Source organism: Salvia miltiorrhiza, chromosome 6 (assembly GCF_028751815.1).
Source record: "Salvia miltiorrhiza cultivar Shanhuang (shh) chromosome 6, IMPLAD_Smil_shh, whole genome shotgun sequence".
NCBI lineage: Eukaryota > Viridiplantae > Streptophyta > Magnoliopsida > Lamiales > Lamiaceae > Salvia > Salvia miltiorrhiza.
In genome coordinates this window covers 28,840,951-28,855,386 of record NC_080392.1, presented here as the reverse complement: position 1 = coordinate 28,855,386, position 14,436 = coordinate 28,840,951, and the positions used below count along the sequence as shown (strand labels likewise).

General features: G+C 42.6%; 1 protein-coding gene across 1 annotated transcript; it reads right to left on the bottom strand.

Moving 5' to 3' along the window:
* Nucleotides 1–8,248: 8,248 nt before the first annotated feature.
* On the bottom strand, nucleotides 8,249–12,363 carry LOC130990725 (uncharacterized). Its single transcript, XM_057914955.1, has 8 exons — nucleotides 11,969–12,363; nucleotides 11,530–11,911; nucleotides 11,355–11,445; nucleotides 10,543–11,278; nucleotides 10,218–10,421; nucleotides 9,269–10,063; nucleotides 9,097–9,169; nucleotides 8,249–8,311 (listed from the first exon to the last, which is right to left on the bottom strand). The coding sequence occupies exons 1-8, from the start codon at nucleotides 12,361–12,363 to the stop codon at nucleotides 8,249–8,251; spliced, it is 2,739 nt and encodes a 912-aa protein (XP_057770938.1).
* Between the last annotated feature and the right edge of the window lie 2,073 nt (nucleotides 12,364–14,436).

Below are 14,436 nucleotides of genomic sequence, written 5' to 3'. Positions count from 1 at the left end.
GACGCACCTGCTAAATAAAGAAGTCAAGTTCGTTTGGACGAACGAATGCGACTGAAGTTTTCAAGAGTTAAAGAAGAGACTCACTACTGCCCCAGTTTTAGCTGTTCCGAAGGCGGATAAAGAGTATGCAGTTTACACAGATGCATCGAAGAATGTTCTAGGTTGTGTACTGATGCAAGAGGGAAAAGTTATAGCGTATGCTTCTCGACAACTGAGACCACATGAGATACATTATCCAACGCATGATTTAGAATTAGCAGCCGTAGTGCATGCTTTGAAGATCTGGAGACACCATCTCTACGGAGCACGGTGTGAGATATACACCGATCATAAAAGTCTCAAATATTTCTTTGAGCAAAAAGATCTGAACATGCGATAACGAAGATGGTTAGAGTTAGTGAAGGATTACGATTGTGGGATAAATTATCATCCCGGAAAGGCTAACGTTGTAGCTGATGCTTTGAGCAGAAAGAAGCAAGGGGAATTGGGATTTCTTCTTACTCAAGAAGCGAACCTGATCAAGGAATTCGAGAAAATATATTTGGAGGTAGTAATACCACCATAAGCGATAGAAATAGTGATTGCTGCACTGAGCATTACACCTGACTTACGATCGAGGATAGTCATAGCTCAAAGAGAGGATGAAAAGATGGAAAAGTTGCGAATGAAGATTCGAACCGAGAAAGTGGAGAGCTATAAAGAAGCGGCAGATAATGCTATTTTGTTTGAAGGAAGACTGTGTGTGCACGATAAAGAAGAGTTGAAGAATGAGATCATAAGTGAAGCTCAAGACACCCCTTATACCGCACATCCAGGAAGTACGAAGATGTACAAGACTTGAAAACAAAGTTTTGGTGGGAAGGAATGAACCGAGAGATAGCGTCTTTCGTTGAAAGATGTTTGGCCTGTCAGCAAGTTAAAGAGCTACACCAACAACCCTATGGAAAGTTACAGCCTTTAGAGATTCCAGAGTGGAAATGGGACGATGTAGCCATGGACTTTGTGACTAGATTGCCAAAGTCAAAAAGAGGAAATACCGCTATTTGGGTAACCATCAATCGATTGACGAAGAGTGCACATTTTATACCGATGCAGATTACTTATGGATCTGACAAGCTAGCTCGGATTTATATCCGAGAAATAGTGCGATTGCATGGAGTACCGATGACGATCACATCTGATCGAGATTCGAAGTTTACTTCACGTTTTTGGATGAGCATGCAGAAAGAGTTGGGTACTAAATTGAATTTTAGTACAACATTTCATCCGCAAACAGATGGACAGTCCAAGAGGACTATTCAAGTATTGGAAGACATGAATAGCACTGTTGTGCTTGATAGAGGAAACTAATGGGAGTAAGTTTTGCCCACGCAATAAAAGAGATGATTTCCATAGTACGACAGATTCGACAGAGAATAAAGAAAGCAGAAGATCGACAGAAATCTTATGCAGACACCAAAGGACGGAGATTCATTTTGAAGAAGGAGATAAAGTTTTTCTAAAAGTTTCCCCATCCAGAGGAGTTCGCCATTTTGGAGTTAAAGGAAAACTTAAATCAAGATATATAGGACCTTACGATATATTAGAGAAAGTAGGCCCTGTAGCCTATAAACTAGCGTTGCCTCCGAGCTTCGCGAACGTCCATGACGTTTTTCATGTGTCTCAACTGAGGAAGTACATGTTTGATCCAAAACACGTCATCCACCAAGAAGAAGTGTCCCTAGAGCCAGATTTGAGCTACGAGGAGAGACCTGATGCTATTCGGGACCGGAAGGTCCAACAATTGAGGAACAAGTCGATTCCTTTGGTGAAAATCTAATGGAGACATCACGGTCAAGAAGAATCAACATGGGAACTCGAAGAGAAGATGAAAGAGAAGTATCCTGAGCTTTTTCCCGAAGGTAAATAACTCAAATTTTGGGACGATTTTTTTTAAGGGGGGTAGGAAGTAACACCCCGTACTTTTCCTTATTTGAAATAGTGTCTTGACACTATTGAGAGTACTGAGATTTTGAGATATTTGATTTTTGATTATCTTAGACGAGACAGAGTTTCTGTTAGGTCCGGAGGGTCTCGAATAAGTGTATAGGGGGGGAATATACCTATGGGCTATTTTTCTCCTCTAAAACAGAGGGATCTCAAGATAGAGATCAAAACAAAACTTTACAAGCAAACTAAGACACCTGTTAACAGAAAGGAGTTTTGACCAAACAGGGTTAACGACTGATACTGAACGACTCTTCAGTAAGGAGTTATCAGTTAAGTTTCTGGAACTTAACTGATGCACGTAATGTGTAACACCCCGTACTTTTATGAGTAGTAGTAGTGTCGAGACACTACAGAGAGTACTACGGTACTGAGATATGAGATTATAATTAAGATGAGATGGAATTATGATGATAAATAAAGATATTGAGCATTAGAGTTACACTTTTTGATGAGACGAGTGATTATTCTAGATGGAGATATGAGTCTAATAGTATTTCGATGTTTGAGAGTGTTTGATGAACTTTGGGAATGAAAAAGTTGATGAATTTTCGAGTTTACTCTTGTCTGCACTGTTCAGTCTTGAGTCTTGCTCTACTCAGCCGAGAATTTATTCCTCTGCTCTGGCAGAGAAGTCGAGCATTCCTCTGCTCTGGCAGAGAAGTCGAGCATTCCTCTGCTCTGGCAGAGAAGTCGAGCATTCCTCTGGCGAGCATTCCTCTGGCGAGCATTCCGCTGGCGAGCATTCCGCTGGCGAGCATTCCTCTGGCGAGCTCTGCTCTGATGGTTGAGATGTGCTCTGCTCTGGTGCGGAACTGACTTTAGAGAGAGAGGAGTCAAAGCAAGTGGATAAACATAGTTAACGGATAAGATATTTTTTTTATGCAAGTGGATAATTAAGCATGTGTTATTTATCCAATACTTGTTGGTTAAGTAAATGGGGTTAAATAAAACAACTCCTTTCTCTTTCATCCCTCATAACAGACGTCCCTTTCCTCTCTCTTCTCTCTCTCCTCTCTCGACTGTCTTCACCCAACACCATTGATGAGATAGTAAAAAGCTTCACAAGCTACTTGTATGCCATAACCACCGATTAAATCAAGCTGAAAACACTCTTAAATCCATAGAACAAAAGCTAGGTTGAAGGTTCGAGCTAGGAAATCAAGAAGGTGGAGTTATACTTTTCTCTACACAAATCATATGAGTAAGCCTCTAAACACATGAATCTACTCATAATTAAGCTGTATAAGCATGTATAAGCATGAAAACAACTCCTAATTCAAGCTGGTAATTTTCGGAGATTACTAGGGTTGGAAGTCTTCTAAAATTTTGTCATCTTCTAACTTTAAGTGGAGAGTATATGCATGCTAGTAAGATGTTATTTATTTGTCTTTGAATGAAAAGCATGAATTGATTTTGAGATATGGAATATTAAGGTGTTAGGTTGTGTGATGTTGGAAAGTTAAAGTTCATGAAGAAAGTGAAGATTTGAGTGGTTATATGAGTTCTTGAGCATGCTATGATGTTAAGTGATGGTTTAGATTGATGATTAGAAGTGATGAAATGAGTTGTGGTATGAGTTTGTTGTTGAGAGTTATGATGTTATATTCAAGTTAGAGATGTTTTTGAGATATATGATTTTTGAGTCCAAATTGGAGAAATTTCGTAGGCCTACTGACCTACTGTGATCGATGGTTTGTAGATATCTAAAAGCTTTGAATATTTTATAGCAAGTCCCTACATGAGTCTTGAGTACCCTGGTAAAATTTCAAGTCATTTCAACTTCGGTTGATATTTCTGTAAAATGCTAAACCTAAACTGCACTTTATTACCAAGAATTTCAGAGAACAAGGGAAAGAGTCATTCATTTCAGTAGCTTCCTATGTGATCTAGCTTTCCAAATTTTTATGGTATCAACCTTATTGTGTTAGCTAGATATCCATCGAAGTTGAGCCCAGTTTGACAACGTTTACTATTTTTCAAAGATTGTAAACTTCGGTTGCACAAAACTGCCTGAAATGGTAGATCGTGGTAAAAACGTCATATCTCTCAAACCACTTGGAGTTTTCGACTCTACCTTTTTTTAAAATGAAACTAGACTCGAAGATCTTTCTTTCGGTATGAGTCTCGAGTCCAGGAGATATCGGAGTCAGAACAGATTTAATTTTGAAGTTGGGTCAGTGTAAAAACAGATCATGTTTTGTTCATGTTTGATTGTGATTTCTTATATTTGAGTAAGGTCTTCAGGTGGGCATTATTTTGAGTATACAATTTAAGAGCTTTTCTAAACTGTTTTAAATGATGATAAATTATGAGATGTTGGATGTTTTGAGATTATGATGATGTTTGAGAATTATTGACTTGCCAATATTTTATGATGATGTTGAGCTTGTATGTTTACCCTCTACTGATGAGTTGAGATGAGACAATCGGGTCCTAGGCAGTTAGTTGATAGCTATACTGCCAGAGCTAGTGTACACTGAGGTGACTGTGAGCCGTCTTCGGGTCGGCCGGGCATGGTGCTTGAGAAGGGGGCCTACTTCTCAGTACCTTGATGATGATGAAGAGTGGTAGATGTGGTACATACATGTCGAGTACTTGTCTACAGACACTTAATTATGATGTTTATGGTTAAAACTGCTTGCACAGGTTCTTTTATGATATAATACCTGTGTATTGCTATAATGTGGCAAGTTCAATTTATAGCTCTATGAGCAACTTTGTTTTCGGCGATATGTCCACTGAGTATTTATGTACTCACGCCCTGCATGTATTTCTAAACGTGCAGGATAAGCGGAAGGGGGAGTATGGTGCGGTGCTGGTGGGGAATGTTTCGGGTTGACGTTTTCTTTCTCTATCGTATGTCTGTTTTGTCGATGGAGTTTTGATATGAAGTTATGTTATATTAAATCAAGCATTTTACTCACGATTATGTGTCTTCATACATATAGTCGGTTCACCTTTTGTTATTACACTCTGAATATTTTGACTCTACATAAAAATTTAGCTATACTTGTTTTACTTTTCATATTGAGATTCCTGATGTTTATCGAGTTATGACGATGTTGACGAATATACCCTTTTGATGAACTTTGAAGGTCTTTCCTTAACATGTTTCTTTGTGAGCTTCCGCTGTTGATCTATGTATTCTTTCTATCTTCCCCCTTTCTGTTATTAGTCGTATCGATACTCGGTCCCCGCTATTACTAGTGTCGGAACTGGGCTGCGACATAAAGGCTTCAGTCGAGTTTGCTAAAACAGAGATGATATCACTCTTCCTGACTATCAGAGGATAGATCAGTCAAACTAATATCATACACAGCGAAAATAACTTTGTTTCGTAATAACCTCGGTTGAGCACGTTGTTAGTCTTAGGTTTCTCTTTGTAGTTAATCAGAATTCAGTTTATCAAAAGAAAGAACACAAGTAAGAATGTAAAACTGAAAGCTGTAAATAACACAGAGACTTTTACGTGGTTCGGAAAACACTTCCTACATCCACGGTCGGTTGATCAGACCAACAATCCACTCCGCAAGTGCTTAACTGGTGCACTGCAAACCGAACCGTGTGCTTTCCGAGTGCACACAACCGTACCACTGAAGATTCCACTCTTTAGTACCAACACTTCAATCGCGTTGGATTTCTCACTCCTAGCACAACCCGCTCTAGGATCTCATGGAGTCAGAGTACCAACCTGATCTCATTTACCACACAAACACTCGATTCTATCTCTCGAAAGGAGGTTTGAAAACTTTCCAACTATACTTCAAAGAACAAGTTCTTTGGAGCAAGTTTGATCTAGGCTTCTGGGTAAACAGAGGTTTGCCTAAGGTCTAAGAGAATGTGTGTAATCAGCAGTGACTGATTTTTGGCTTTGGAATTGTCTTCTTCGATTCAAGCTTTGGGGAGATTAAGCATTTGGCTGAGAAACTATTTTGGCAGAGTTTCAGCTTATGTAATTGAATCGGTGAAGATTGAAGTGATCCTCGAGCGCTATTTATAGGAGAGGTCTTGAATAGATCCGTTGGCGGAGAACGTCTTCAAGATTTGTTCCGTTGGAGAGCTTTTCGAATTTGGGCTGAGGCTTCAATCTTCGAGGTTCCTTGTTTGGTGGGAACGGCTATGTTGAAGAGAAGGAGATGTGACGTCTCTGATAAAGTAGCCACCAAATAGGAATGACCTCTGCAGAGAGGAATGATCCTGAGATATCTGCATTTAATGCGGCTGTACTTTTGGAGTACGTGGCTTCCTTTGAACGTTAGAATTTCAGTCCGAGGAAGAATGTTTAACTGATACTTGACTTTAGTATCAGTCCGCTGAGTCCACGCGGAACACATTAAGTAATTAGTTCCGAACTGATTCTTCAACTGATACTTCAGTTGGTATCTTCAGTCTTCAGTCTTCAGTCCTTCGTCCTTCAGTCTTCAGTCTTCAGTCTTTAGAATCGCAAGCTAAACTAGAAACGAACTCTAACACTCGAGTTCAAACAGTTCTAGTCTATTACAATTAAGACCTATGGATTTTGGTATCATTGACGAAGCCGTCGTTTGAGCTTCGCGCAAATAAAATATCCTGTGCCCACAACTAGACTAGCTAGTGGTAAGTCCAGAGTCGAATCCACAGGGAACTGAGCAGTAACTCCTCCTGTAAGGGTGTCACTAACAAAGGGTTGTATTCTGCAGAGTTATGACCACAACTTGCTTATGGGCAGAACGGGGTTTCCAACCTAAACTGAAATAACAAAGGTAGATAAATCAAATAACAAAACAATCCTGACTTGGGTTCGAATCACTAAACATGAACTAGGCACTCGATCATTGGTGCAAAGATAAATTACTATACTCGCATACCAGTGGTTATAGGCATAAGAATTGTTGCGCCCCTATTGTCACTCGTCACGCACGCAAAAACCCCTTGCCCAATCTATCCTTTCAGTTTATGATCCCTTAGAAGGTTTAGTTAATGGAAATCAACTACCCCGGGCAACATCCACGCTCTCTGCGATGGCCTATCGCTAGTTGTGCTTTGCCCAGAATTTTTTAAGGTTTAGATAGACCCACTTGACTCTTACACAGATATTTCACCGCAGTCACGGCTCCAACACTCGTTGTACTATTTTGGAGGTCGATGGTGTTTCGCCTTGTGCCCAAAGTATTACTTGTGGCCGAAACTCCCTAGTTAACTAGTGATCAATTAATTAACCAAGTTGTTACAACCTTATTGGAATCAAACCTAGTGTATCGGGAATATACTCATACAGTTGTTATGCCCAAATTAGACCTCTCGAGTTAAGTGTTCATGCTTAGATCATCTTGCCCAAATCAGAATATAAAACTTAGCCAAACATAAACTAAATAACAAAAGCTAAAGACATGATTAAAAGCAAACTGAAAATACTTAAAGAAATAAACGAGTACTTACGGCCAAAAGTGCCGTGCAAAACATACGCTAGATAACCTAGAACTATGCCCACAGCCTGGGCTGCTGAAATAGAAATTTTATTGAAGAAAAATAAAAACCCTTGAGAGCACAGGCGCAAACAAGGAGAGTCCGGAAAAAGACAAAAAACCTAAGCGAAAGGAGAAAGAAAACAACAAGAACGAACAAAAGACGGGACCGCAAAGGGTCACAACTAAGGCCGAGCAAAGTCCACGCCAGAGCCGTCCCGGGAAGAGCACAAAACACAAGAACAAGCGCCAGAGAAATCAATCGCCAGAGAGAACAAGCGCCAGAGAAGTCAAGCGCCAAAGAGATCAGGCGCCAGAGATATCAAGCACCAGAGAGATCAAGCTCCAGAGAGATCAAGCGCCAGAGAGATCAAGCTCCAGAGGGATCAAGTGCCAGAGAGATCAAGCCCCAGAGAGATCAAGCGCTAGAGAGATCAAGCGCCAGAGATATCAAGCTCCAGAGAGATCAAGCACCAGAGAGATCAAGTGCCAGAGAGATCAGGCGCCAGAGAGATCAAGCGCCAGAGAGATCAGGCGCCAGAGAGATCAAGCGCCGAGAGATCAAGCGCCAGAGAGATCAAGTAGAGCAGCGAGTTCCACGCCAGACTTCCAAAGCAGAGCAGCGAATACCTCCACGCCAGAGCAGCGGTCACAGGGCAGAGATGTCGCTCCAGAGCAGCGAAGTCGCTCCAGAGTAGAGAAGTCGCCCCAGAGCAGCGAAGTCGCTCCAGAGCAGAGAAGTCGCTCCAGAGCAGCGAAGCACAACGCCAGAGCGGAGCTCACAGCCAGAGCAGGCCTCAATTCCAGAGCAAACCTCAAGCCCCAGAGCCAAGCTCAACGCCGCCCTTCGAGCTCTTCACTGATCTCACCACACGAACCTGCGAAACCAAACAACAGGAGAGGAAAGCAGAACAAAGAAGGCTTAAACTGCACAAGAAAACAGACTCTTACAAAAACCAAGGAAAGCCTCTCCAAAACAGACAGATCAGCCCCAAAAGCGCCCTCAGAAAAGAAAGAACCTCAGAAGGATCAAACAACCAACAATCACTAACCAAATCTGAAACCAAAAGCTCCAACAGTCCCCAACGAAAGGGGGACAAAGTGAAGAGGAGCCATCGCAAGAAAGACCAGCAGGCCGATCAGACCCAGTTCTCCGCTAGCAGTGAAACTTCTAATGCAATTACTTTTATGATCCAATCTCAACCAAGAACTCACTTATTAAGCATGCTTTAAGGGTCAACGTCATGGGATGAAGCCATTGGGGGTTTCCCAAGTCTTCCCGCGTGGTTTCCCATGCTCATAATGGGAATTACATCAGAGGAGCAAAGACCAGCAGCCGAAAAAAACAAACCAGAGAGGAAACAAGCTGCTTTAAGGGTCAACGTCACGGGATGAAGCCATTGGGGGTTTCCCAATTCTTCCCGCGTGGTTTCCCATGCTCATAATGGGAATTACATCAGAGGAGCAAAGACCAGCAGCCGAAAAAACATACCAGAGAGGAAACTAAGCATATTGCAATGAAAAACTCCTGCTAGCTTCTACCGGACAAATCGCGGCCAACAAAGTCTCCCAAGTAATGACAACCCAAGACCTTAGAACCCAGCCCAACAAAAGGACAGCTGTAACAATCAGACCCAGACCGACCACCACACCAAACACAGACCAGGTCCTCGATGATCCAAACAGAACCAAAGGCGCAAGAGAGGCAAAAAGTCTGAAAATTAGAAGCTGATATCCTGTAGAGGTAGCAACAAGAGCAAACGGGAACAAAAACAAGAAGAGGCAGGGAAAAAGAGAGAAGAACACCTCAAGTGACAATCCGAATGTAAGACAACTGTCTTATGTCATCGCGAACCAGATGGAGAATCTCCGGGATCGCAAAATTCCAGTAACCTTCGTCCACCACCGAAGAAGCCAAGCAATCCGCAACCCGGTTCCCTTTCCTGTAGATGTGAGTAATAATAATATGGAAATTCACGATAGAAGCAAGAACCTTACGCCAACGACTAAGGAATCTCCAAGGAACAGTGTCAGAGTGGGACCGAAAAAGGTCCACCAGATAGGTGCAATCAGTCTCAATCCAAACATGACTCCAACCATGAAAGACCGTCTGCTCCAAAGCAATGACGAGAGCAAGCAGCTCCGCCTCGAACGCCCAACCACGCCCAGCAGAGAAATGAAAACAGCCCAGAACATGAGAGGAGTCTCTAATAACGCCTCCAGCATGAATGTGAAGAGGGGAGCCGTGAACAGAACCATCAATATTAATTTTGCACCACGGGGCCGGGGGAGGGATCCAGTAAACATAGACATAAGAGAGCGGACGACGAGGTCTGCCCGGCACCCCAAGACCATGAAGGATCAGTAAGTCCTCGACAGAGTTGGCCATCTCACCAGAACATAAGTAGGAAGTTTCCAAGATAAAAGCTTTGATCTGGATTGAAAGCGCCCTCGCAGAGACAGGAGCCTCATCAAACACAACTCTATTACGAATATTCCAGATGCTCCAAACAGTGGACATAACACCAATCCGCCAAAGGTTATCAACCTGCTTGCTAGTTTGCACCTTCATAGCCCAGAGAAGCAGACTCCCAATGTCGTAAATCAGCGGACCATCCACCCTGAACCAGCTGAAAATGGAGCACCAGATTTGTCTAGCAAAGGTACAATCCCAAAAAAGATGGTCAATATCCTCATTGCATTCCGGCAAAGTGGGCACCAGCCCGGACCGACCAACCCAGAACGACGAAGAGAGCTAGCAGTCGTAAGACGACCAAGAATCACCCGCCAAGTGACAATGGAACGGCGCATTGGGATAAACGGAGCCCAAATCCACTTACCCCAATCAACGATCGGAAAACTGGGGCGAATGTGATCCATAGCAAGCGACGCGGAGACTTCACCAAAGTGAGAATGGATCCAAGCTCTTCAGTCCTCTCCCCCGCTAATAGGAACCGAGATAATATCAAAAGCAATGTCCGGAAAGACCTGCAAAAAATCCAAAGTAAAATGCCAGGTATCATCAAAGTAGTAATCCGAGATCGGCTGCCTAAGAGTGTGATGAAAAGCAGCCGAAATACTGATCTTATCAACCAGCCGATACCCTAACCAGTTATCAGTCAAAAACAAAATTGTAGAGCCAGATCCGATAGAACAATGGGTGTCACTGACAAGAGTCTGTATAGCAGCCCGAGTGCCCAACCAAATCGTAGAAGAGAACCAAGGAGAGCGAGGTCTCAGGCATGCATCCAGATAACGCTGGCGAAATAACCGGAAACCCATCGAGTCCGTAGTAATCAGCAACCAGCCTAATCTCAGCAAGAAACTCTGACTGATGTGCGTAAAGGACTTCACATTAAGCCCCCCCTGAGCCTTGGGGGCGCAAACCCGATTCCAAGCCACAGAAGACTGAGGCCTAGAAGTAGTGCAGCCAGTCCAGATAAACGACCAACAAGCCCTATCCAAATCATGAAGTAACTTAGCCGGCCAACGATAAATCAGCATACTGTGAACTGCCACGCTCTGAATGACAGAAGTGACGAGGCAAAGGCGACCTGCCATAGACAACTGCATGCCCTGCCATCTAGGAAAATGAGCGATGATGCGATCACGAATGCTGATAAGACGGGCAGCAGTAGCTCGACCGACAAAAATGGGGACTCCCAAATAGATAAAAGGAAGGGAGCCAGTGGAAAAACCCAGATCCCGCTGCAGCCGACGTCTCATCTGAACAGAAACATCTTTGCCAAAGAAAACCTTGGATTTGGCCTTATTGTAGAACTGACTAGAAACCGAAGCATAGATGTTAAGAATCGATTCAATCATCCTGCAGCTGCGCCACGTAGCTTTGCAAAAAAGAAGGACATCATCAGCATACAGGAGATGAGAGGGAAAAAAGCAACGAGCGAGACATCCTCATACGAGCGATGAAGCCCCTATCAGCAGCATCCGAAAGCATACGACTCAAAACCTCCTCCGCCAGTCCAAACAGAACCGGTGACAAAGGATCTCCCTGTCGAACCCCACGAGAGCAACCAAAGAAACCATGCTACTCTCCATTAAAGAGAACCGAAATTCTGGCAGACTGAAAAATAACTCTAATCCAGTGTCTGAAAGTCTGAGGGAAACCAAAGCAATCCAGCACAACCTCCACAAAGTCCCAATTCAGAGTATCGAAAGCTTTCTTAATATCAACCTTAAGAGCCATGTTCCTCCCTTGAACCGAGCGCTCCGTGCAATTCACTCCTTCAGAGGCCAGCATAATACATTCCTGTATAGAACGCCCAGAGATTAACCCAAACTGATTGGCCGAGACAATAGCAGCAGCTACTTCATTCAACCTAGAGGCAAGAATCTTGGTGATGACTTTGAAAAAGAAATTTCCCAACACAATAGGCCGGAAGTCAGAAACAAGAACCGCATCAGTCTTCTTGGGGAGAAGACAAAGTAAGTTGGAGTTGAGACCATGGGGGAGATAGCTGTGAGTGAAGAACCGGCGAACAGCAGCAATAAGGTCCTCCCCCACCACCTCTCACGAATGCTGAAAGAAAGCGCCATTAAACCCGTCAGGACCAGGGGCACTATTCCTATCCATGGAGAAAACAGACAGACGAATATCCTCAGCAGAAGGAGGAGTTGTGAGCATAGCAGCCTGGGCTGAGGTGACTGAAGCCGGAATGTAACCAGAAATCCAAGATCTATCCACCGGTTCAAAAATCGGCTCAGAAAAGAGATCCTCATAAAAATGTATCACATGGGCCGCCTGGGCAAACTTGAACTCCACGATGAAAATAAAATGCACAACAGTCGGTTTTTCAGCACCCTTGGCTTCGAAAGCTCTTCGGGTATATATAGGTGCGATTAGGGCAACAAAAGGCCCAGCCCATGGTGTTGCGGCCGGATCCATGCTAGGCATGGAGATGCTATCCATTTTCAGACCTAGTATCTTGAAGATTTGTTTCCTTCCGGATAAGGCGGAGGTTTAGCTGAAGGAATATTAAACTGAATTAATACTCGATTTGCCCAAATACCGTTTCTTTGATTATTATTAATTTATCATACAACGATTAATCCCTAACATGCCCCTATGAATTTAAGTGTTGCACGTTGGAGTTCAGAAGTACCTGAAGAATTCAAAAGAATTCATCAAATTCGCAGCTGAACAGACCAGTCAGCTTCAAGCCTTCGTTTGAAGCCTCCAACGTCCTCAAATCGTATGTTGTCCAGAAATACGACTTCTTCGTCTTCGAGAGAGCTTTCCGTGGCCGCCTGTTTCATATGAATCTGAGTTCTTTGGAGGAAGTTATGGCCGTTCTCCCGAAACTGCCAGAACTTGATTTCCTGCGAAAATCTGACTCCAGCTCAGATCTTCTGAACTGTATCCCGCTCAGCTTTCACCGTTGGATGGACAACGAACTGTGAAAGTCCCAAGAGAGAATTCTGCCTTTCACGCTGGCGCCGCTCTGCTCTGCTCTCAAACCCTAATTTTATGTGTGTGTCTTTCCTGAGAGCAGACAACTGTATTTAAATAAATAAATACGTGTGGAGCGCCAGTTTCTTAGTGTTAGGCGTTTTCTCCCTCTGCTAGGGCAAGGAGACTTTGGGTCAGTCCAGGGACCAGATACAAGGAATAAAGATGGGCCTTAAATAAATTAATTCTCCATGGTCAGCCCAGACCATAATTAATTTATAAATATTAGTTCATTCCACTAGAGAACCAATACTGACTTACTCCTTTATTATCGGTGATGAGTCGAGGCTTGTATTTAGACTTATTAAATCTCCGTATTTAAAATATCCGACATCCATTAATTAATTACAGCTCTGACGGCTTAAATTAATTAATCTCTTTGTAATCCTTAAGCAGTACCAATCAAACCTTATTATTGCGCCTGAACTTAATCAACCTGCAGAGTTTGACGCAATAAACCTTATTGAGCTCCTTAAGGGGATGTCATTATCCTATACCGGATACGGGTACTAATACAGATAACCAAATATCATATATTGACCGCTATCACCCAAGATACAGAGTACTCAAGTTACTATATAACTCTCACCCATAGTAAGTCAAAGTGAAATACGAATCAACATATATATTTGATATCTTATTAGTATTAAGATTCTATTAAGTCACCGAGATCTTTGATTCTTCACTTAAGTCAGACAGAAGAATACATCTCAATGTGGTCTTATCAATACGTTATGACGTACCAGTATAGACAAGTAGTCAAGATAGACTACTTCCATCTATACCGCAGCCTAAACCAATGACTCGTCCTGAAGTCATCTCGGCTGTGATCATTTTATATCTCTTAAGGTTATTCCAATTATATGATCATCTGTGATCTACAACACACCATATAATCTACTTATAAAGAGATAAGGGACATACATGTGCAATCATGAACACAATTAGATAGGAGATTAGATAGTGGTATCAGGAAACATTGTATACAAGCATAAAACGTTCTTGCTTTACAGTATACAAATCCAACAATCTCCCACTTATACTAAAGCAAACTTTTAGTATACAATGTGTCTATTTACCAATCACGTACCTAACACTTCTCCCACTTATACTTAAAGTTTCCTAAGTGGGTGGCATCAATCGCATTCCCATCTTTCAATGACCATTTGCGATAAGCCTTTTGTGAAAAGATTAGTAGGTTTCTCCAATATGTGAGAATTTATTCTATAAGCACAAAACCTCGATTTACGAATAATCGTATAACTTGGTACTTACTCTCCATGTGCTTGACCCCTTGTGGTTCTTGGATTCCTTAGAGTTTGCAACTGCACTTGAGGTATCACGAAGGTGATGCTCTCACGCAAACTAGGAATCACCCTTAGATCCTGGAGGTAGTGGTCAAACCAAAAGGTTTTACCTCCCAAGGAAAACACATAGCTCGAGGTAATTATTCTTTGTTCCGGTCAGCCTGGAAATCCGAAATCGTATAATCCAAAAAAGGAACTAAACTGTCTAACTGGTAAACTATCCTTA

Excerpts from the sequence above, each read along its gene's own strand:
- LOC130990725 (XM_057914955.1), bottom strand. The coding sequence starts at position 12,363 with ATGGATAGCATCTCCATGCCTAGCATGGATCCGGCCGCAACACCATGG. Across the intron at positions 11,279-11,354 it reads TGATAGGGGCTTCATCGCTC|CTACGTGGCGCAGCTGCAGG; the intron begins GTATGAGGATGT and ends TTTTTTGCAAAG. Across the intron at positions 10,064-10,217 it reads GTTCCATTGTCACTTGGCGG|CTGGTTCAGGGTGGATGGTC; the intron begins GTGATTCTTGGT and ends CTCCATTTTCAG.